This window comes from Megalops cyprinoides, chromosome 2 (genome assembly GCF_013368585.1).
Source record: "Megalops cyprinoides isolate fMegCyp1 chromosome 2, fMegCyp1.pri, whole genome shotgun sequence".
Taxonomy (NCBI): Eukaryota; Metazoa; Chordata; class Actinopteri; order Elopiformes; family Megalopidae; genus Megalops; species Megalops cyprinoides.
The window spans coordinates 40,542,577-40,564,644 of record NC_050584.1 but is presented as its reverse complement, the minus strand read 5'-3'; the positions used below and the strand labels follow the sequence as shown (position 1 = coordinate 40,564,644).

Sequence of the window (22,068 nt, the reverse complement as noted above, 5' to 3'; positions counted from 1 at the left end):
AAAAGAAGCAGGTTAAATTAAAATCTTATCTACAAAACTGTTGAGTTGAGTTACAACTATGTAATGCGCTTTTCTCGCCATGGAAAGTGACCCTATGTAGCAGAATTTTCCCCAAAGGACAATGAAGGTTTGCAAAGCTTAGTGTCTAGCTTTTCAACTTGACAGTAACAGCTAAAGACAAATCTTCCAACAGGTGCCAACTGACATTATGTAGGCAGCCAACAAAACCTCCTGTAGATGTTTATTACTTACTTGATCAAGACAAGCATATCATCAACAAACACTGAAAATGTGGAATGCAATATTTAAGAAAAAGTTCTTCAGAGTGGGAGGCTTTGTATATGTCAGTTTCAGACCCCTATTAGAATGACCTCCGCTGCTTGTCATCTGAGTGCCCTCACCTCAGAGACAGCATGCAGGGAGATACTTGGCCACCAAATTGCCTCCTTCTCCTTTCCTCATGATTGCTGTAGAGGACTCTGCATAAACAGCATTTACACACTTCCCTGTTCAAATACAAAAGTGGCACCATGAACAAAAAACACAGTTGCAGTGGCTGCTCTCCCCACAGTAGATGATTTTCTCTTCCAGATTATTGCATTCATGACCAAAACAAAAAAAGATCTTGACTTCCAAGGATTAGGATTGTGTGGTCAATTTTTTTTTGTCACAAGTTTCCACTGAAACTACAATATTAACCGTTATTCTTGGAGGGACTGACCTACTTTGGCACACCCACCAATAAGACTGTCAGGGGACCAGTACTTTTCACAGTTGCGGCAATCCAGAGCAAAATGATGTTAAATGAACCAGCACCTCTCATGCAGCCATCAGACAGAGCAAACATGGAGCCTGAAATCCAAGCCTGATCTTCACGTTTGACAGGAAATCCCACAGCTAATGACTGGACTCCTCTACTGACAAAGAATGGTTTTTATCCACCGATGGGCGAAAAAGGAACATACAATGTACAGCACAAAACAGAGCTTCTCTCTCCAGTGTTACTCCACAAACAGTATTCCAGTTGCTTCTTTGTTTATCAAGAAGGCTGTTTCCAGTCAAGTTTGCTACATTTGACTGAGGTAGGTTGTCAGCTTCTGGGAACGAATACAGAAAAATAAAACTTTTAACTTTTAAATGGACTTTTAAATATAAACCCCGAAACAAACATCTTTTTTTCCCAAAATAAAATACTACTGTTTGAAATCTTGGGTTAAAATGGTTTTATACCATTTAACTGTAGTAATTAAAAAGCTGGAAATGCTGAAAGATGGAGGGGGGTTTATATTTGCATCCTATCCCCAAAACAGAAGGGACTGAGCCCTTCTTCCTCAGAAACCGTTCCTGTCCGATATCAGCAACTCAGCAGTGAGTGCATGAGTGGATGAGTGGATGTTAAACACAGTGGAAAAAAGTGAGAAGTGAGAGATGGAGAGAAAACAAACTAACATGACTGGGAGGGAAGGACAGCATCGTGGGGGCAGCTATGTTGCACTGTACACTGAGGAACCCTTACGCGTATGCATGTGTCTCTGTATGTGCATGGGGAGGGGGGTGCAGGGACCACCGAATTGCTCTCCACAGCTCTATCCCAAGCCCCTCCACTCAGTCTGCGGGTCCAGCCAGTCAGTATGCGGTGACCAGGTCCTTATCATAGCCATATCTGCCTCTTTTGGGAGGGGGGCTGTCCTGGCTGTCATCTGTGTCCTCGCTGTCTCCTGCTGTACCGCCCCCATCCTCCTCCTCAGAGGAAGAGTCCAGAGTCAGATCTACTACTGCGCCACCTCCAGCTCCGGCTCCACCTCCAACTCCGGCTCCGGCTGCAGCTCCAGCCAACGACACACCGCTGCCTGCACCTGACTTCCCAGTCTGGCTGGTACTGCTGTGTGCTGGGGAGAGACCGTTCGCCTCTGAAGAGCCTGGGGAGAGGTGAGGCATTAAGCTTGCATTAAAAACCATCTCTGTAGGCACTGACAATAGCTGTTGATACCAGGCAAATTCAACCCTGATTTTCAGATAGACAAATGCTGTATATGTTCAGGCCTTACATACAGGGGGCAAACAAACTAGTGGAAACACCACATGAAAAATACTCGTATTTTGAAGTACCTAAATCACTATTAAATTGGAGTCTGCACATGTGTTTCATATTAATGTCAATACTAATTGTCACCATGTTTATGTTATAAAAGTTATTTTAAATGAACACTTTACTATGTGAGTTTGTAAAGCAACATGAGAGGTCTACCAGATTTTGAAAGAGGTCAAATAGTTGGTGCCCTAATTGCAGGTGTGACAGTCACAGAGACGGCAAAATTATACAATGTGTCAAGGGGAACAGTGTCAAAAGTCATGACAGCATTCGCCAAACAAGGAAAAGAGGAACAGAGGTTGCAAGTCCAACCTCACAGACAGGAATACACAGACACTTAACAAAAACTTCAAATTACCACAGAAGTGAATCTATACCTCCATGACCTAGACTCAACAAACACTGTACATCATGAGCTTCACAAAGCTGATATTTATGTTAGGGCTGCCATTCAGAAATAACTTGTAACCAAGACCATGGGATGCCCAACCTGGTGTATTAATCATAACACCTGGACTTCTGAACAGTGGAAGAAAGTAATGAGGTCTAATCGATCATCTTTTACTCTTGTATTTCTACATCTGAATGGGTTTATGTATGGAGAAAGCCAAAGGAAGCCTTCAAACCACATTACCTGTTCCAACCTGTTTAACATGGTGGTGGATGTGTTAGGCTATGGGCAGCCAAGGAATACAAAACCGTTTCAGATAACCAGGTGCACCCTATGGTGCAAACATTTTTTCCTTAAGATGTTCCCATTTTCCCAGATGATAACCCCACCGTACACACATCTAAACAGATTAAAGAGTGGTTTCATGAACATCACAATTAAGTCACACCCCTTCCATACCCTCCCCAATTATCAGATCTATACATCACTGAATTTGTATGAGAAGTTCTGAAACGTGCAGAAGAACTACAGGATTTCCTTTTTGAAGAACGATCCAATATACAACTAGAAAAAGTTCAAAACTTGTATAACAGCATTCAAAGAGGACTGAGGCTGTTCTGAAGGTGAAAATTGGCCCAACTCTTTATTAATGAATAAATATTCATATATTGTTCATTATCATATTTAATATTAACATATTGCTGTTTCGATTATTTCGTCTACCCCCTGTATGTCCAGCAATGGCAGAAATGCTGTATGTGTGAGTGCTCGGTCCTTACATATGTCCAGCACTGGGTACTCAGGTGTGCTGCTGCGCTCCCGCTCCTTCTCTTTCTCCTTCTCGTCTCGGATCGGTCTCCAGGAGCCGTCGGTCAGGTATTCAATCTCCTCCACATCCTCCGTCTCCTTCAGGATCTCAGACAGCAACCTAAGGTGGAAACACTCTTTACCGGAGCCACCCCACAACGTAAATCATAGTATGAACGCACCGTGAGAGACACTGGAACTAGAGTCAAATTCCTTATATGTGTAAAAGCATACTTGGCCAATGAAGTCTGACTCTGATCCGAGTAGCATGTCATTTAGCATGTGTGACTGCTCGCCCTTTTCACTTCAAGCTCAAAGCATTTCATTTTACGTGAGAGATTTCTACAACTCAAAAATAAACAGAAAACACTTTTAAAAGTCCAGACTTGCACAAAACACCATTTAAACACCGTGAAATAACTTGGATGTTTGGGATTTCAGCTTCAACTTTGCTTTAAGTTACATCTTTGCAAGGTTGGTCAAACATGATGGCAGTTTAACAGTGTACGTTCAAGATCATGTTAGAATGATCAGAAATTTATTCCTTCGTACACTGACGTTACATTTCATTACAGTGTTTGCTTAGCAGACACTCTCTACTACAGTATGCAGTACATAAGCACACAGCATGTAATTTTATAACCTTTACATGTTGTCCCTTTATACAACTGGACACTTCCTGAAGTAGTATGGGGTGAGTACCAATTAAGTTAACACCAATGAGTGAATTTTCACTCCATTCTGTTCATGAACACATTTACCAACCCTCCGATTCAAGTGCAGTTTGTATAATGCATGATGCACTGTTGTGTGAATGTACACATTGTACACAGGAAACAAGGCAGCAACCATTACTGCAGTTGTTTGTTAATCCCACCTAAAACATCTTATTTTTGTGTGAGAATGCTCATTCCTTGCTTATATTTTGTAATAATGGACACAGCTGATTATCTTATATGGGTGCATTAATCCAAACTCAAGAGAGGAAACTAATCTTGTGATCTGTGATCTGTGTAGGGCTCATTGAAAACCTATACCCACAAATAGATAATAGACTTTTACTCATGGGAAACAAACTACTTGGTCAACTAGTTGAGCACATACATCAGACAGTAACTCCTACCCTACTTAGGAAGGCACAGAATCCTGATGGAAACCACCCTTTCTTCATTCCTATTCACACTGAAGCAACTGTTCAATGCTTGCAGATTCAACAGAACTTGATGTTAAAGTAATGGAAGTAATCCAAAAAACTACTGTAGTTTGGACAGTGCAGAATACTCATCAGTAAACTCTGGAACTTAAAATTATGTTACCCATATTAATTTTTTATTGATATTTTGATTCTATGCAATGAAATGACATAAATAAGACATATTCATAAATACTTTAAATACATAAAATATATACTCAGGACATAAGCATCATTAACATGCAGAGGAAAATGATCAGCTCATTTTGGCCCTCTCTATGCTCCGTCCACAGATTCATCAAGGCATCGTAAAACTTACAGGTAACTGCAAAAAATCTGTTATGAAAGGGGAGATCAAAGGTGCCTTTTATAAAAAGCTACTTTACTCTAAGGTTCTGAATGCCTTTTATGTCATTTTATGCCATTTCAAATAGGGAGACAACAGAACCAAGAACAGAAGCAATAATGTGCTTGCTTAAATTGTTAAAGATGCCATTAAATCAAAATTGATCACAAAGTGGTTTGGCTTAATTTTCAACAGTTTTTTTCCATAACGTGTACAACATATTAACTTTTTTAAAGGGGTCACATGTGGGATTCACATAAAAAGTAATGCTCAGTAAAGAAAATTAAACCACTTTTTCATAGACCAAATCTCCCTACAGACTTGCATAAAACAAGAAACACTTGTGGGTTGACGACACCAAAAAGCTTTATAAGCAGGCGCACGGTTGCAGAATTTGAATCCCCAAGAGCACCGTTTTCTACTCGGAGGTCCATGTTTTGATGCTTCCTTGAAAGTCTGTAATGTCTAACATCTTCTGTACTTCCGAGGTGCATAATAAAAGTTGAGTAAAATTTATCTCTCCATAAGATTAATTCTATCCTGTACTGTACTGTAAATCTCACTTTCAAAACCCACCAGATAGTACAATCTTGTAGCTGTACTAGAATGCAACTTTCCTTCGTCGATAGCACCTGGTCATATACTGTCACCTAACTCATGCCGATAATCAGTGGTGGAAAGATGTGATTTACCACGGTCTGGATAACAGTGTTGTACAGAACTGATGGAAATTTAGACAGAAACGCATCAGAACTGAAGGAGTGCTTCCGACAAGGCGTACCCGTCGATGGTGAGCAGCTCGAAGGGGGCGGGCTTGTCACACACGGGGCAGGTCCACGTGGGCTTCTTCTCGTTCATCTGCAAGAAGAAGACCGCATCGAAACACTGCAGATGGGCGCAGGTCAGCACCCGGCATGGGACGCCCAGGCGCATCTTCACCAGCTGAGGGGAGGGAAGGAGACACGCCACCATGAACACTTCTGCAGCTGTGACTGTCTGAGAGAAAGCCTAATATCCACAACATATAAAAGAAAATTCTGGAGAAAAAATGAAAATTTGACTGGTTGATTTGTGTTACATATATAAGCCCTTACATCATATATTATCCTGTATCCTTGGAACCTGACCCTCCCCATGTCAATGACACAAGCTGCACTTACCACCCACCAGATCTATTCATTCAAATTATGAATTTCAATGAAGAATATGAAACCCTAACATAAGAATCCAACCCTTATGTATAAAACTGAGTGAAAAGCAATGACTTGGTAAGACAAGACGAGACTTTCAGTAAGCCCATCCTCCACTGCAAGGATCAAGTGTGGTTTTAGATCAGTATCATAAAACATAGCCATTTGTCATTTTTGACCAGGGCTCTGCTGAAACTGTAGACATTACAAGAGAAGAAAATAAGTCTGCGGTTTGCAGAGAACTTCCAGAGGAGTACCATAATAATGCCAAGGTCTGGTTCTGCTGTGGGGCGACTGAGCTAAGATCAGGCACTTACTGGGCAGATGAGCGACACTCGCAGTCCTGTGGTGGCAATCTCACTCTCTGGGTCAAATCGCAGCTTGTCCTGGACTGGAGACACCACACAACAGCAACGCATTACTGCATGACTCTCTTCAGAAACCACCAGTTAACCAGTTTTCAGTCTTCACACCTACACAGAATCCAAACTGGCTGATCTGCTTTCACCATCAGTGTTTAACTCTAATTAAATACATGGGAAACGTATTCACCCAATCTTCTTCCACGGACAAAACCTTTGATAAAATAAAAACTGAATGTATACTTCCAAAAGTACAATGACGGCAATTGGGCCGATTAAAATTCATCGTTAAAATTCATTTTGTTGCATCACTGCACGCAGGAGAACAACGTCGCCATGATAACGCGTCGAAGGCAACATTAAATGTAGCGCCTTAAATCAGAGATGACAAGTGTATGAACTGGGCTTCAATAAAAATATTCTTCCCACAGAATGTGTCACTTTCAGCTGCTACTCGAGCTACTGAGCTCCTCCTGATAGTGATGATGATAACGCTGAGGCGGGAGGGGGCAGCGTGCGGCCGTACTCACTGCGCTCCCGGCAGCGCTCTGCGCTCTCCACGGAGCAGTGCTTCAGCTGACTGAAGAGCTCCGCTGCTGTGAAGACCCTCACCAGGTACACAGCCACACAGTAGCGCTGCGCACACAGGGAGAGAGCAGGACAAATGAGTCGTGACTCCGCCATCGCTGCTCGAATGGATGGAGTCCAAAGTATGCTAAAGGCCTTCAGATATGATTAGTTTCCCCTCTGAGTTTACATTATATCACGTACTTAATACTTGCCCAGGAATACACATAAAGCACACTGAAAATTGTACTAATTCCCTAACGCTAAAAGAACTATTACAAGTATTAAAAACATGCAAGGAGTACAAACAGAATACTGAAGTGCCTGAAGAACACAGAAGTCTTAACTTGCATTACATTTATATTTTTGATCAGTCTATCCATCCATCTGCCCATTGAGAGAGATACATACACCTTTACACTGTAATTGCCCATGGATGAGAAATGTACCTTTCCAAAATTGCCCCAGGTGATGTTGACACGATTGGTGGCAGTGGAGAGGTGTAACCAGGGCGTGATGTTGACTGGACGACAGGGCCGGCGAGGTTCCACACCAGGCTTATTAGAGGGGTAATAACCCTGGATAGAACACATCAACAGATAGCATGGTGGCATATGCATTTGAGATAAGCACTTACAGCCATATATCCGTGCCTTTCATATTCAGCCATACACCTGAGCCTGCTAGACTGTGTAGCGAAGGGCAAGAGCAGTCAGCCAGGCTCTTTGGCGTTACAGTCAAAACCGCAGTTTGGCACCCCTGGCTCAAGGCCAGGTGGGATGACTGTTCTCGCCCTGCACTACAAATTGGTATTTTAAAAACATTGAATTTTTATCTTTACAGAGGCACCTGAGCTCAAATAAATATAACTTAATCATAATTCAATGGGCAAAAACAACATTTACATTTACATTTCATTACATAATTTAGCAGATGCTCTTACCCAGAGCAACTTCCAAATAAGTGCATCACAATGCTAAGAGTAATTGCTGAAAATTCATTTCATTTGACAGCAACTTTTATCCAAAGCAACTTACAAATGAGGTAGACTACAACACAAGCAAAAAAAAACAAAACAAAAAAAAAACACCTCCATACAAGTGCATTGTAACAAGAACAAAATATCCATGCAAGCAGTGTCACCAGATGCCACCACCAGGCCATTGTCCCCCTGCACGATGTACAGGGAAGGTCTGACATCTGCTTACCGGTACATGACAGTAGGACTGGTTCACTTTGACGGCAATATTTGGTGGATATTGATCCTCCTGAACGCCAATGGTATCTGTGTAACAGATTCTGAAACAGACCAGCACTGACAGTCACACAGCAGAATATAGAGGAATATCCCCTGAAGATATAAGCCCTTTCTGACTTTGTGTTTTAGCCACCCAAACCGCGTCAAATACTCTGGATGCAATGTGATGAACAGGATCGCAGTTATTAAATTAACTGACTTGAGGTCAGACTTAGTTTTAAACAAAATTCTATTATATCTGACATGTTGTGATTTGGCATGCAAGCTATAAAGCACGCTGACCCAGCCACTGAGCCATCTCAGCCGCATGGTCCTTAAATAACAGCCGGTGCTGGAACATTCCACTCATAACCTAATTCTCAATACATCTGCATTTACCTGTGCAGTCTGCTCAGCTTCATGCTAAAATGACTTCACTACTGCCCTGGCTGTGACTGGTGTACAGTCAGTGTCTAATCAGCCTATTGATTTGGGAAGAATATCTTTCAAACTCACCGAAGCACCACCTGGACTGACTTTAACCCTGGTCGAAGCTCACTGTGAGAGAAAGAGTAGGTAAGTCTTTAGTTTGCCAAAGACCAACCAGCTGCTTACTCTCCCTGAGTGAATCATCCACATCAACAACTGAGGACATTAACATACATTGAAATTACTTAACAGAAATGACCTTGCAAAGTCACTGAGGTCTGAAAAACGTACAGTTATTCACACAGAACAGACAAGCTCAATCAGTGTGCCACTTACTTGTGTACAACTTCACCATACATGTGCATGCACAAACGCAACACCTTTAGCTGTACCTACAGGTACCTTTTAAATGCTGACGGAGTTTGCCCTTCTCTTAAAGATGAGGAACTGGAGTGTTTCGTTTTTAATGAGACCAGGCCTGAACAAAAACTTACCTTGAGTTTCTGACCTGGTCCACTTGGCTCTGCGTTAACTCAAACACACATGGACTGTCCTGCAGCTTGTCGCTGTTCTGGGCAACTGTTGGGACGGGTGGGGCAGAGTCAATGGGAAGGGGGCCTTGCCAAACTGACCCAAAATCTCATGAGCCATGTGTTGTCATTAGGAGGGCAGGAGGTAGGGAGGCAGTGCTGTGCATTGTTTATTTGTAAACAGAGAGAAAGATGCAGACCATGACAACAATGATGGTCTACATACAAATCCTCCTTTCTCCATAACCTTAACCTTGTCCTTTTGAGATCATAATTCAAGCACATTTCCTCAGGTTCTTTGATATAATATTTTAAACAACCGAATACCCCAAAGTACTTCATATCATAGATCATTCCAGGACAAAGCGGTGGAAAAATACTGTACCATTATGTACAATCAGTATCAGTACAAACAATTCAATTACTGATATGTACTTGACATATGACAGACAACAACTCACTCAGCTCTGTTGGGGGCATCAATGTCTCCAGGGTCTGATAGAAGGGCAGGGAGACTAGTTTGACTTCAGACGCAGGGGAAGGGGATGGCTTGGGGATGCCATTGAGGTAGTCTGTGCCCAGCGTATTGGTTGTGGGGGAGGAGCTTCGGGTGTAGGCCAATGGGATCCCTTCAGGGCGGCGGGCAGCCAGCCAGCCTGCTGCCTTGGGGAAACGGGACTCATAGAGCTGGCGAACATTCTTCAGCAACTCAGGGCTGTACTCTGTCTGCACGAGTCTGAGGGCCCTCCCAACCAGGTCCTGTTTCAGGCCGCTTTTGCTGCGTCCCATGGAGGCCAGCAGTGTCTGCAGGTCAGACACTCTGAAACTCTTCACCATGTTCTAGGTAGGAGATGGATGAAGGAGTGCATGGGGAAAAGGGAAAAAGCCAAATACAAAAGGGTGGAGGTGGTGAGAAGGAAAGTCGATCATACATACACATTTCAGACCCAATATCAATTGCCATTATGGCACTCTGCTTAATATGACACCAGCTCCTGTGACAGAGTCAAACGTCAGCAGTATCGCATGCTTTACTCATTCACTTCGAGTGTTTCTGCCAGTACAAGTGGACAAGCATAGCGAAAACTACACATACAAAAACTGTAAAATCAAACCTAAGTTTAACTGAGTTATGTATTGAAATTTAAGTGTTTGAGTGGGTAGAGCTACAAAGTAAACATACAGGTATTCAATGTAGTGTGGGAAAACCCACTGCACTGTTTATCGATTGCTGATAAACTTTTAGGTAACATTACACTGACAACGATTCAGTTTTTGCTACATATTAATAACCCCGTCTTGTAAGGAGTCGTCTTTATAATACCACAATACCACATCCCATACAATGTCAGTTCAGCTAATTACAGATATCCCATTGTTCTTCAAACCATGTAGCTTGCTGTAGTCCCAGTATTCCATTGCTTGCTAGCAAACCCAGAAGCCTTATCGCTGACACACTGCGGTCAACATTCCAGATTGTGCCCAGAACACGAACTAGCTAGGAAGCAACAACACCAATCGTCAAGCTATGCATTTCAGCTAGCTATCTGAAGACGCACATAACACTAGCTTTATGCTCATCGCCGTCTTTCCACGTTATTATTATTAGCTGGCTGGCTAGCTAGCTAAAGGCGTGCATGAAAGACGAGTCTCTGTTTCCCAGCAAAATATTAGCTAGTTAGCTAAGTGAACAACATAACGTGCTGCCAACGATCGACAGAAACAATACACTGATAAAGGCAGCTAGCTACATTTATGTATGAACTTAAGGAACAAGCCACATCATTAGCTAAATAGCTGACCAGTTAACTATTACAGTTTGGCGCCGACTCCTTGCTTGCGAATGTTTTTATTTATGGTAGCCAGACTAGCTATCATTCATTTCCCATGTCCCCCAGCCTTAGCTGCACTTGACAGCTCCAGTTACCCGGTGCCCATTCTTTTACTGTTACAACTAATTCTAACTGTGTAAGATCCACCCCCTTCTCGTCTCCCATAACAGCCCGTCGCAACGCCCCTGCCCCGCAGCCCCTCTTCTGCCCTGTGCACCCGCGCGAAGGGAGCTCAACTTGCCATCGCTTCCACCAGTTCGGCCGCCATCTTCCTGCAGCATACCCGCGACAGCCTAAGCTGAAAGCCACCAGCTCCTCTCCAATGAGAGACACAGAAGTCACATGTCCAGGGTCTGTTAGTACCAATCAGTGCGACTCTACGTCACAAGATTGACAAGAACGGGTTGTAGAGAGGCGTGAACACGAGGCTTTAAAAATACAGTGTCCTTTAAAAAAGTACTACGAGTCAGGCGCCCGCTATAATAATAGGCCACGACACCAAGAGAGAACTTTCAGTTTACTTTGAACTCTACGATTTTGTTTGCAGAGCTTAATAACACTGAGTGGAAACGGAGCGGAGGTGCTATGGTTATGCAGCACCGACATACAAGCAGTGTCCCAATACAACGCGTGACCCATGCCCACTCCAGTCCGTGTGCTGCATTCCACTGCACAAATTAGTCCTGACCATAGAACGTACAGTGTACAGTACACAGACACTGACAATATATTCCCACAATAGCTCCAAGTGCATGAGTAAAGTCAATTATTCACCTTAGTCGGCTGCTATTTAAATAAAGAAAAAGAGAAATGAGATTTGACAACACAATGGTTTACATAAATGTCTAGAGCCAATGTATATGTTACATAAAGTACAGTGTAGCAAATGCTCCATTTCAGGTTTTACATGTTTCAGCATTGTGTGGAAGAGGATATGAGCAGGTGGTGCATGAAATCAGTTGGCTCTGTTAGCTACTTATGCAGCAGTTTATGTTATATTATCACGGTGTCCCTGGGTTTCGCAGCATAACTTTTTATGGCTAAGCCTGGATGCCATTGCTGGCAGTATGTTAAGAGGAACAATCCCCCCCCCCCAATTGATTATACTATATAGATGACATTTGAATGAAATCATTTTTATTTCCTGTTGTGGAGTAGCGCAGGATAAAGGCCCTGAATAACCCTGAAAACATGTTTTTAATAAGAAAAAAAATCAGTATTATCCAATATTAGCACACATTTCTGAATATAAACCATGACATTTCTTGAAAGCTATGTAGATGTAGCTCAGAATAAGATGTTAGTAATGTCGGAGAGTTTATGGTACCAAACATAAGTCCTATTCTAAATGTGACTGTAATACCGAGGACACAAAGTAGACAAGTCATGTGCAGCCACCCAAGTGCCCTCAGTGGCCTTCTTTCCTCATCATGACAGCTAACTCTTTCAGTCTAATGCAGAAACTGTAGAAACTCTTTGGTTGTAATGCTCAATTAAAGGTGAAATTTAAAAGGTAATTGTTCAATGTTTTGAACTTATAACCTAAGGTTAGCAGTTACTACTGCTTCACTGTACAAGACAGTTTAATTGAGCTGATACTGCAAAAAATATGAAAAAAAATGTCAGTGTTACAGCTGAGCTTTTATACATTGTTGAAAATGTCAGCTGCATTATGAAAGCACTACTGTTTCATTGTCTACTATGGATAAAACATGAGACAATTTTATATCAAGTTATACTTCGTTTCAGTTGGTGCTCAGACTTGCTCCCATCTCCAGACATTAGGGGGCGATATACTACAGTACACTGCCCTGGGTAAAATGATGTATGTAATGATAAAACTTGGATTGTGGTAATATTTCACTGCTCTGAAGAGAAGTGAATGATTTCACAGTCTTGTTACGCCAAATGAAATCTTTGGGCACATACATTTGTGAATCTGTTGACACAATAAAAGCTTAATGCTAAGATGCCTGACCTCATGTAATATATATTACATACTCAAAAATAATAAAAATATTTATCTGAACTTAGCTGAATTAGTTGTCTTGACATTTGGCCTGATGCAAAGTGCATAAAACAATATTGGAAACATAGTGTTGGGTGAAATATTTGTTATAGACATACAGTATATATTGTCTCTCCGTTGCAAGAAAAGAACTTTTCGTTCCCCCTATCCTTGACCATGGCGATGTTGCTTGCATGCAAGTGCCACATTGAAAACCTTATATCACATCTATCCAGCCTTTTCGTGTGTCGGACCTTTTTCACTGAAAACATTTTGACTAAAATGTTGCTAAGAAAACTTAGCATTAGAATCGTTATACTTTCACTTCAAAGCATTGTGTCTCAAATAAAATTAAAACGATATAACAGTAAGTATGAACTAAAAAAATCATCTATTATTCTTTATGTTGTCTCTAATAGGGACCCATAATCAAGTCCTGACCTTAGGGCTGGGAAATGCAGCATTTAATGTTGTTTATGCTGAAGCTCTTAACTAGCAAAAATGCTTATATATCAGGCAGAGAACAAAGAAGATAACTTAACAAATTTGGCATAAAACTAAAACCCTTGTTTACTCTCCTGCATAATCCTCACAGAGAAATTCCTATCTATTTTCTAATTGGAGTTTATTGATTCATTTTCATTCCAAATATGGATCACTCTCCTCAGCACCAGCAGTCTACCTGAACCTGGTTTTCTAAGACAAGAAATTTTAAGATGACTGAAATGAATTTAGAAGGGGCCAGTCCTGGCCATAAGACAAGGAAAGCAGAACCCTGGATCCAACCAAGAAAAGGGTCAAATCCAGGTAGAAGAATACTGCTCGAGATGGAGACCTACAGGCAGCAGGAGAGGAACAAGAGGTGGAAAGAGGGAAGGAGGCAGGATACCTGAACAACTGATGCAACAGGTAGGAGAGGTTAGCAGGTGGATTAAATGCATCATTTGCTGGCTAGGATTGGTTTGCGGAGAGTAGGTGTGGATATAGGAATTTCTCATCCTCATGAACTTCAGTTATTAAATTTTCATAAATTGGGAAATAGCATTACAAAAGGAAGAATGACTATATGTAAAATTGCAATCGATGACTGCCTCTCTGATGACTGCACACATTTGGATCACTGTCCTTTTGTAATTTTTATGATGAACATATTGATATCATTCTTCATTGGGTGTATTTTATTATAGAATTTGAATCTGTTTTATTATAGAATATAGAATCCGTTGATAATATAATGGCAAGCTATTGCCTCATTTCAGAACATGGTCACAAAAGAATGATTTGTTAGGCTTTATTGAAACCTGTGCTGACACAATTGCCCTTGTAACAGGTGACATTTATGTGTATATGTGTAATTGTACTTCTATATTTTCACCAGAGCTTTCTTATATATATTTTTATGTTCTTCAGCTGAGGGCAAAGAGGAATAATTGAAGAGTAGTTCAATAGTAGAACTTAGATCTTAGAAGTTAGATCTTCATCCTGTACAGACTGTTGGCCTGATTCTCAGGTCAGCTTCTTAACTTGAGAGAACTAAGTTAACTTAAGGTGAATGAATGTCATATTGATATAGGAAGATTGGAAAATGTTGGATGGGAATATGATGCATTTGCAGTAAAATTGTGAACTATTGGTTCACAATTAAAAAGTAATCTTCGTTGTTGCTGTAGTGCATCTTGATTGCCGTATTGAAGCACTCAGAGAATGTCTATACAGTTTGGTGTGTGCATGAATATTTGCTCCCATTATATTGAAGTGCTTTTCACCCTCCTACTCCTTTATCTGCCACCCAAAAATCACTTAAGTGGGATAAAAAAGTCCAGAAGCCTCTTTGGTGCCAGGACAGCCGTCCTCTAAACACCTTTGGCTGCTAAATCTCAGTGCGTAATCTCTCATAATTACTGAGCTTTGCTGGTGGTCGTATTAATCTCCTCTCTGAGACGCCCCAGACCCCAATTCCATGGTTCCCCCAACTGTCTCTCTCCAAGAGGGGTAAATTCTAGGACATTTAAATACCGGCAACCTAACAGAGAGTGATCCAGAGTCACCACAAGACCCAGAGAGACCACAGTCCACTGTGCACCTGAATGTTCCAGGGTGGATGGAAATAGACTTAGGTTGCGGAACCCATAGATTGGCCTTAATGGTGCAGCATTAAAAGCTGGACGTCACATCCGTGACTTGAGTTCCTGTTGGTTTCGTACGATCTGAGGGAGGGAATGGAGCGTGACGCAGTTTGACTGTCTGTAACAGAGCGTTCACACAGCCAGATAGGTGTTCATTGCCGGAACACCAGTAAGACACAATATAGGATATTTTCCTCTGAAGTACCTTTCAAAAGGAACTGGAGTGTTCACAGTAATTAGCACTGTGCTGTCAAAAAAATCTGAAATCATTTGCAGAACCAGCTATTGCATAGGGCATAGTACAGTAAGTACGCTGTTGACCTCAGGATAACACCTCATTGTGTACAACTGTTTTAGATTCTAGATGGAAAAATCTAGAGGGAGAATGGATGTCACAGACAGCAGCAGTGGCAGAGAACGTTTGGGAATACGCTTTACGATCGACTACCTGTTGTTCAACAAGGGGAGCAGCACTTTGAGAGAGGATCACGAGGCACAGAGCCCCACAGCTGATCCAATGCCCCATTGCATAAAGGGTGAGCAAAGGCAGGGCACCCTGTCAGACAGGGACAGCCCGGAGCTGCACGGCCAGGAGAAAGAGGCCGAGGGATCAGAGGAGGAGCATGAAGAAGAGCCAGGGAAAGGAGAGGGAAGAGAGGGGGACAGCAGCTCAGAAAACCCCCAGGATAAGCCAACCCAGTCCTACATTGCCCTCATTTCAATGGCAATCCTGGCCTCTGAGGAGAAGAAGCTCTTGTTGTGTGATATCTACCAGTGGATCATGGATCATTACCCATACTTCAAGAGTAAGGTATGCATCAACCTGTGGCATGATCTCAAAGAGGTGAAGAGGGATATCTGAAAAGAATCAGTGAGTTTGAATGAGGAGCTTTATATTGTAGTCATTAGATTCATTGTCAGATCCTTTTCAGTGTCTTCAAATGACCTATACAAATATACTGAATAAACACTATGACATGTAAAATTAAATAGTTCTATCTGGGCCTTTGATGATTTTTAAAATAATGAAATTTATTCCTAGCACTTTTATACATCACTGAATTGTATCTGTATTTGCTTAATAGCTTTTAGCTAGGATTTAATGTATCAATTGATATTTGTCTGATGTTGGTAACATTAGGCAGACTATGATTACTGAGATCCACCTCCTGTGCAAAATCGCAAAATAATTATCTAGCACTGTGATTTGTGCTTTATGCAAACCTCATTTTTGTACAAAAGTTATAACCCAGACCCAAAAAGTACAAGGGGGGTGTTTTTCCAGAAATCTGATTGACCATAGAACATAGTGTTGTGATGCTGAAGCTTACTCAAAGCATCCACCATCTTCTCCTGAATCAAAATGTCAGCCCTGTGTAAGTATGAATATAAAGGAGAAGGTCATGTGAGAAATAAAAACCCCATCAAAAAGTATAGCAATTAAACATCAATAGCAGCCATTAACAATGAGGGAAGGAAACAGGCTGTTGAACAGTGTCATAAGGTAGCAGAGAGCACTGTCCTCACCCCACTTCTATCATGTTACATCCTACAGTCAGGGCTGACAGACCAGGTCATGGATTTTTTACATCACAAATTATGTCAGAAGTGACTGGACAAACACAGTGTCAGGTTTAATTGCATCATGTGCAGGTGGTGGATTGATCTTATTGTTGGGAGGTCTGTTGAGCAACCCACAGTCTGTGTAATCCAGTTGACAGAATGCAAAGTCCTCTTTGCTAAGAACTAAAACTAGGTCTTTATCGGGGTAACAAGAGATTTACCTGAGAGCTTTACAGTGGCAGCACCTGATGATGACGTCATTGGGGCTTAGTCACAGTTCACAGCAACAGTTTTGGTCGCATCACCAAATATTATTCAGCTCTCGTAAAAGTAATTTTTGTTCACACATCAATTTTTTATACTTCTGTAACTGTGCTAACAAACACCAATAGTAGAATTGACATATGACTTCATCAAGCTTTTAGTTTGTTTTACCTGCAAAAGCTTATTCCCATTAGATGATCCAATTACAGTCCTCTTGACCTTTCACAAGCTGAGCAGAGTAAGAAGAGGTGATGTTTTTGCTGTGTTAGTTTTGTTACTTTGGGAAAAGGAGATCTTGCAATGGATAATTATAAGATGCCCAACTCTAATCTGGGGTTCCAACTCACTTCTGTTGGGATCATTAATGTAAGGTAATCATTTTTATTAAGACCATTCACTAATGCCAGGATTAAGAAATCAGCAGTTAGGTTTCTAAGTCACTCCACAGGATTTTATGTTAGTCTATTTGATAAAATGTATTTATTTTACTCATAGTGGCTATTTCGTCCTCATCTTGAAGTTTCTAAATTGATTTTCTGGAGGATCCTGAGTGGCTCAGTCAGTTAAGAACAGGCTAAGTCCCTGAAACCTGAGTTTGAGTCTGAGCTATGGTATTCACTGGCAATGACTGGAAGCCCGTAGTAGTGAAACACAATGGGAATCCGCAGTAGGTTAGATTCGTCAGCCAATATCCCCTCGTCCTGCTGTTTTTGTCAGCCTCTGGCTCTGATATGCCTGAGAGTTACTTGATTGACTCCAGTGTAATTGTGTCTATCGTCTAATCAGCACTCCCATCATTGTGGTGCACAGTGGGACTGGGCAATGGGGCATTGCATTCATCTTACTTCAGTGCTCCTGCATCAGCACTGCGGGTGGTGCAGAGAAGTAAGCTTAAGTTAGTGCTAATGGTGATTCCGAACGGATGAAAAGTGGGGAAAAAAAACAAAAATGTGATGTTCTGACCAAAAGGTATACCAGGTTTAAGCAGGGCTTCCTTTCTGTGCCCCACAGGACAAGAACTGGAGGAACAGTGTGCGCCACAACCTGTCCTTGAACGAGTGCTTTGTCAAAGCCGGCCGCAGTGACAACGGCAAGGGCCACTTCTGGGCCATTCACCCTGCGAACATCCAAGACTTTTCTAAAGGGGACTACCAGCGCCGCCGCGCCCGCCGAAGGATCCGCAGAGCGGCGGGACAGCTTCCGTACTCGCTGCCTCCTCTGCACCACCCCATCCACCGCCTGCGGAGTGCACCGTTCTGGGGCTTCCCGCCAGACCACCGCCTCCCCTGCATCCCAGCCAGGATGTGGTGGAACTGGGCCTCGCTGCCCGCTGCGCACACCCCACCCTTCCTCTCTATTCTCTAGCAAGACAGTGTTTACTGTCATACTGCTGGTGTGCACATTAAGTCTGCTCCTTTCAGCCCTATTTGCTTGAGAAAAGGACTAAAGAGGAATGAACTGTCCTGGACACAGGCACACGGCCTGCACACATGCCCAGAGGCACAGTAATGTTGCTACCCAGAAGAAAAATACTGTAATATTTTCCCTAAAGTCCTCCAGGCACTTTGGAAAGATTTGTTGCCATGAATTGCACTGGACAAAATACTGTATCCCAAATATAGCTGTTTTTGAACTCTTTATTACAGTTGTACTGTACTACATGGCACTTATAGTTGTTTTTTGTGTGAGTAATATTGTCAGGTTGTCTGAAGCCATACTGTAAATATTGTGTACAATACCATATTGCATTTCTATTTTATAAAATGTAACAATAAAACCAATATTTCCAATTTCATTTATTTGACTAGTGCTCATTATTTACACACTCATCCTTGTGCGCACACCAATAGCACGCCACAGTTAATTAGTTCATCAAAACTTAAGTTTATTTCAGTATATTTCGTATATGAATGAATGCAATTCAGATCAGCAATTTTAAACCTGAGTTTCATTTCTGGGAGGTTTAATTTGGGTAGATTTTCATATTTTTTATGTTTGAAATGGAAAATGTACATTCCAAAAGGCCTTTGAACTGAGTGCTAACAGCAACAGCAGTGTTGAATATTGTTTATTTGCCTTCATCTGAATGTCAGATTACATTATTAGGCTTGATAACATCATTACATACATATAATGTTCAAAACAGCAAGAAGAGGCAAGGTCAGGATCATCAAGGAATGCCCTAGCGCAATGAGAGGGTTGACTGTGACTGGAATGCAGTAAAAAGTTTTCCCCATCCTTGCTTGCAAAGAACAGATCTACTCCCAGAGCATCAATGAATTAAGGCTAACATGCAACTGCATTTCAAAGAGCATGGAGCTGACTGTCTGGTCCGCGCCACGTTAAAAAGAAAGGAAATGGCCTTAGCATGCTGATATTAAATCAACACTGTATGTCAATTTAATGATGCAGCTATGCAGTTCATTTTCATATGAAAATGTACAATCTAATGTAATATAACAAACAATGATGACACACCAACAGCACCTAATACTTTTTTCTTGATACCTTGAAAGGTCAATGCTTTAACCATTTCTTAGCAGTATTAATAGCGTCAGTAACTGACTTATTAGTCTGTGGAGGAGTTTCAGTGAGATTACAGAGGTTTTTCTCATTTAAAATTTGATTCAAGTGTGAAAAAATCCTATGTGTAACTGTTATAATAAAGAGCAGGTTTTTACTTCAGTAGAAAAAATACTTTATTTACCATGTTTGTAGTGTTTGTAGTACCATGTCTGCAGTGTATTGTAAGTGTGTCTATGTGTGTGTCTGCGTGTGTGTGTGTGTGTGTGTGTGTGTGGACATATATCTTGGTACAGGCTGTGTGTGTGTGTGAGCGTGTGTGCATGTCTTTGTACAGGGTGTGTTTGTGTGTGTGCATTCTTACGTGCAGACATGTGTCTTTGTATGCATGTGTGTGAGTGTGTGTGTGCATGCATATGAGTGTGTAGCGTGTTAAAAGTGAGCACACATATGCGGCACTGCCCGGTTTAAAGAGCTAATCAGGCTGAGCTCTCGGGATGCCAAATCTTCAGCACTTAGAGACTAAAAGCAGGCTGTCCAAAGCCGGCTTTGAGGATAAGAACACAGATAAGCCCCGAAATCCACGAGTAGTTTCGAAAAATAGGCAGCTTATCACACAGCGTAATCTGCTAACTTGTTGTGGGGCTAACACCCGTCGCCGGAACAGGAGGGGGGGCATGAAGTAGTCGACTTTACAGTGGGAGAGGGATAGAGGAGGAGGGAAGGATGGAAAGAGGGGAGGAGAAAGAGCTTTTCAACAGTTTGAGCTGAAACACTGTACACTGGTAAATGGAATGTTCCCTCAAAGTTGGATTACAAGCAACTTGAAGAGTGATTGTGTTGTGAGACACTTCATAAGTGGAGAAGATAATTCTTGCAAAAGAATGCAAAAGCAAGAATGGTTAAAAATTAGCACAAGAATATTAATTTTTACTTTGTTATCACATTACTTTCTTTAACACCGAAGTATGCTGTCCTACTTTTCCAATTACAATGCAAACATAATTACTAGTTATGGTGTACAATACAAGGTTCAGATCAGAAATCTACAACATTCATCCTCTGTTCTGAGAGCCTTTTATAGTTGTTCTGAATCCCCTTTTTGTCTCTGATTGGCAAGAAATATAAAGACAGGATAGGTCAAGGTGGTGCAATCATATGGTATGGTCACATTAGTGCAATGAGCTGTTTTATACAGTTTATGAAAACAATTACATTAAAAAAAGTGCGGTCCCAGATTAAAAACCAGTCACTCATTTTAATTCTTCAGCTGCTTCTTGCATTTCTCCATAGCTTTATGACTGAATTTGTTCTTAGGTTGTGATGGTCAGTGTTTTGTGGTACTAAAGCAATGGTTTCATTGGCAACTCACCACAATTCTATAAATAATAAGAAGATTGTCTTTGTCAAGTTTTTTTAACATGTGACCCTGGAGAACCATAATGAAAGGATTTTGAAAGGACTAAGAAATCAAGTAATTTATTTGAGTAGCAGGGTGATTTCAAGGTCATCTGGTAATGATCTACCCTACAGGACCAATGAAAGGAAACGTACATGCGCCTGTGCCTTTATCCTTCAAGATATGCAGTTAAAATGAGAGGAAGATTCAAACAATTCTAGTCGGTATACTACCTAAATCAATATACCATTATCAAACTGCATAATGACACAACACAGCGACAACAAACAAGTATTTTTTCGGACTTAGCTTATTAGAGTAATGACAAATCCATCTAATTAATTTTTTGACCATCCAATCAGCCAAATCTGTCCACTCATTCAGTGAAAAAAAAACTAATTTGGGACACTAATTTGTTTAAGTCCTAGGAAACAGCACACTGCAGTAAATCCTCTTCCATTTGCCAGCTTTAGGGGTTTAATTCCGGTGCATATGCCGTGTGCCGGCAGGGAACAAGCCTCAAGCCACCCCACCCCCTGGACACACCCACACACACACACACACACATGCACACCAGTAATTTAATGCATTGCACAAAATTTTTTCATGGTTTCTATAATTGCAAATCTTAAGAATTTCGATAAATCTGAATGGGGATTTTAAATTATGTTCATAGAGGTAGTTGGGATATGTCCATATTGAATGTCCTAATTGTTGTAATTAACAGATGTCGTCCTGACTAATATGGCTGAATGCTGAATTCAGATCTGTGAATGTGAATAGCATATTTGATTTCTTTTTTCTTTTAAGGGAAATTGCATACTGCTTCTGAAGATCAGATAAATCAGTTGGTTTTACTCAAAACAGATCCAACAGTTCCCAAGTTCACATGTCAAGTGTTCTTGAGCAGAAGTTCATACGAGAGCTGTGAAACTCCTTTGTGTATTACCAGTGTTGACTCTTCTTGGTTTGCTGTTAAATAGAATGCCATCTCAAGTAGGTTGTGGCAAGACACAATATATAGATCACTGTGTCACTAATCACTGGTTCCCTTCCCTCTAACACTAGTAGTACAACATTAATTGTACATATATGTAAAATCTATGAATTTGCATAACCAAGTTTGTAGAAGACAAAGTGTGTTCAGGACGAAATCTAGTTTTTTAGTTTTAGTGGTTTAAGATGGTATGGAGGGCAAACTCTTTTTTTA

General features: G+C 41.3%; 2 protein-coding genes across 2 annotated transcripts; one reads left to right on the top strand and one right to left on the bottom strand.

Annotated features, from left to right (window-relative positions):
• Positions 1 to 1,221: 1,221 nt before the first annotated feature.
• On the bottom strand, positions 1,222 to 11,281 carry pias4a (protein inhibitor of activated STAT, 4a). The gene is made up of 11 exons (XM_036521412.1): positions 11,217 to 11,281; positions 9,605 to 9,983; positions 9,108 to 9,192; positions 8,701 to 8,742; positions 8,156 to 8,246; positions 7,397 to 7,525; positions 6,911 to 7,016; positions 6,336 to 6,409; positions 5,610 to 5,770; positions 3,263 to 3,411; positions 1,222 to 1,919 (listed from the first exon to the last, which is right to left on the bottom strand). The coding sequence occupies exons 1-11, from the start codon at positions 11,241 to 11,243 to the stop codon at positions 1,627 to 1,629; spliced, it is 1,536 nt and encodes a 511-aa protein (XP_036377305.1). The 5' UTR covers positions 11,244 to 11,281; the 3' UTR covers positions 1,222 to 1,626.
• Positions 11,282 to 15,494: 4,213 nt separating this feature from the next.
• Positions 15,495 to 18,301, top strand: foxq2 (forkhead box Q2). Its single transcript, XM_036519101.1, has 2 exons — positions 15,495 to 15,920; positions 17,948 to 18,301. Exons 1-2 carry the CDS (start codon positions 15,495 to 15,497, stop codon positions 18,299 to 18,301), a joined length of 780 nt encoding a protein of 259 aa, XP_036374994.1.
• Positions 18,302 to 22,068: the final 3,767 nt, after the last annotated feature.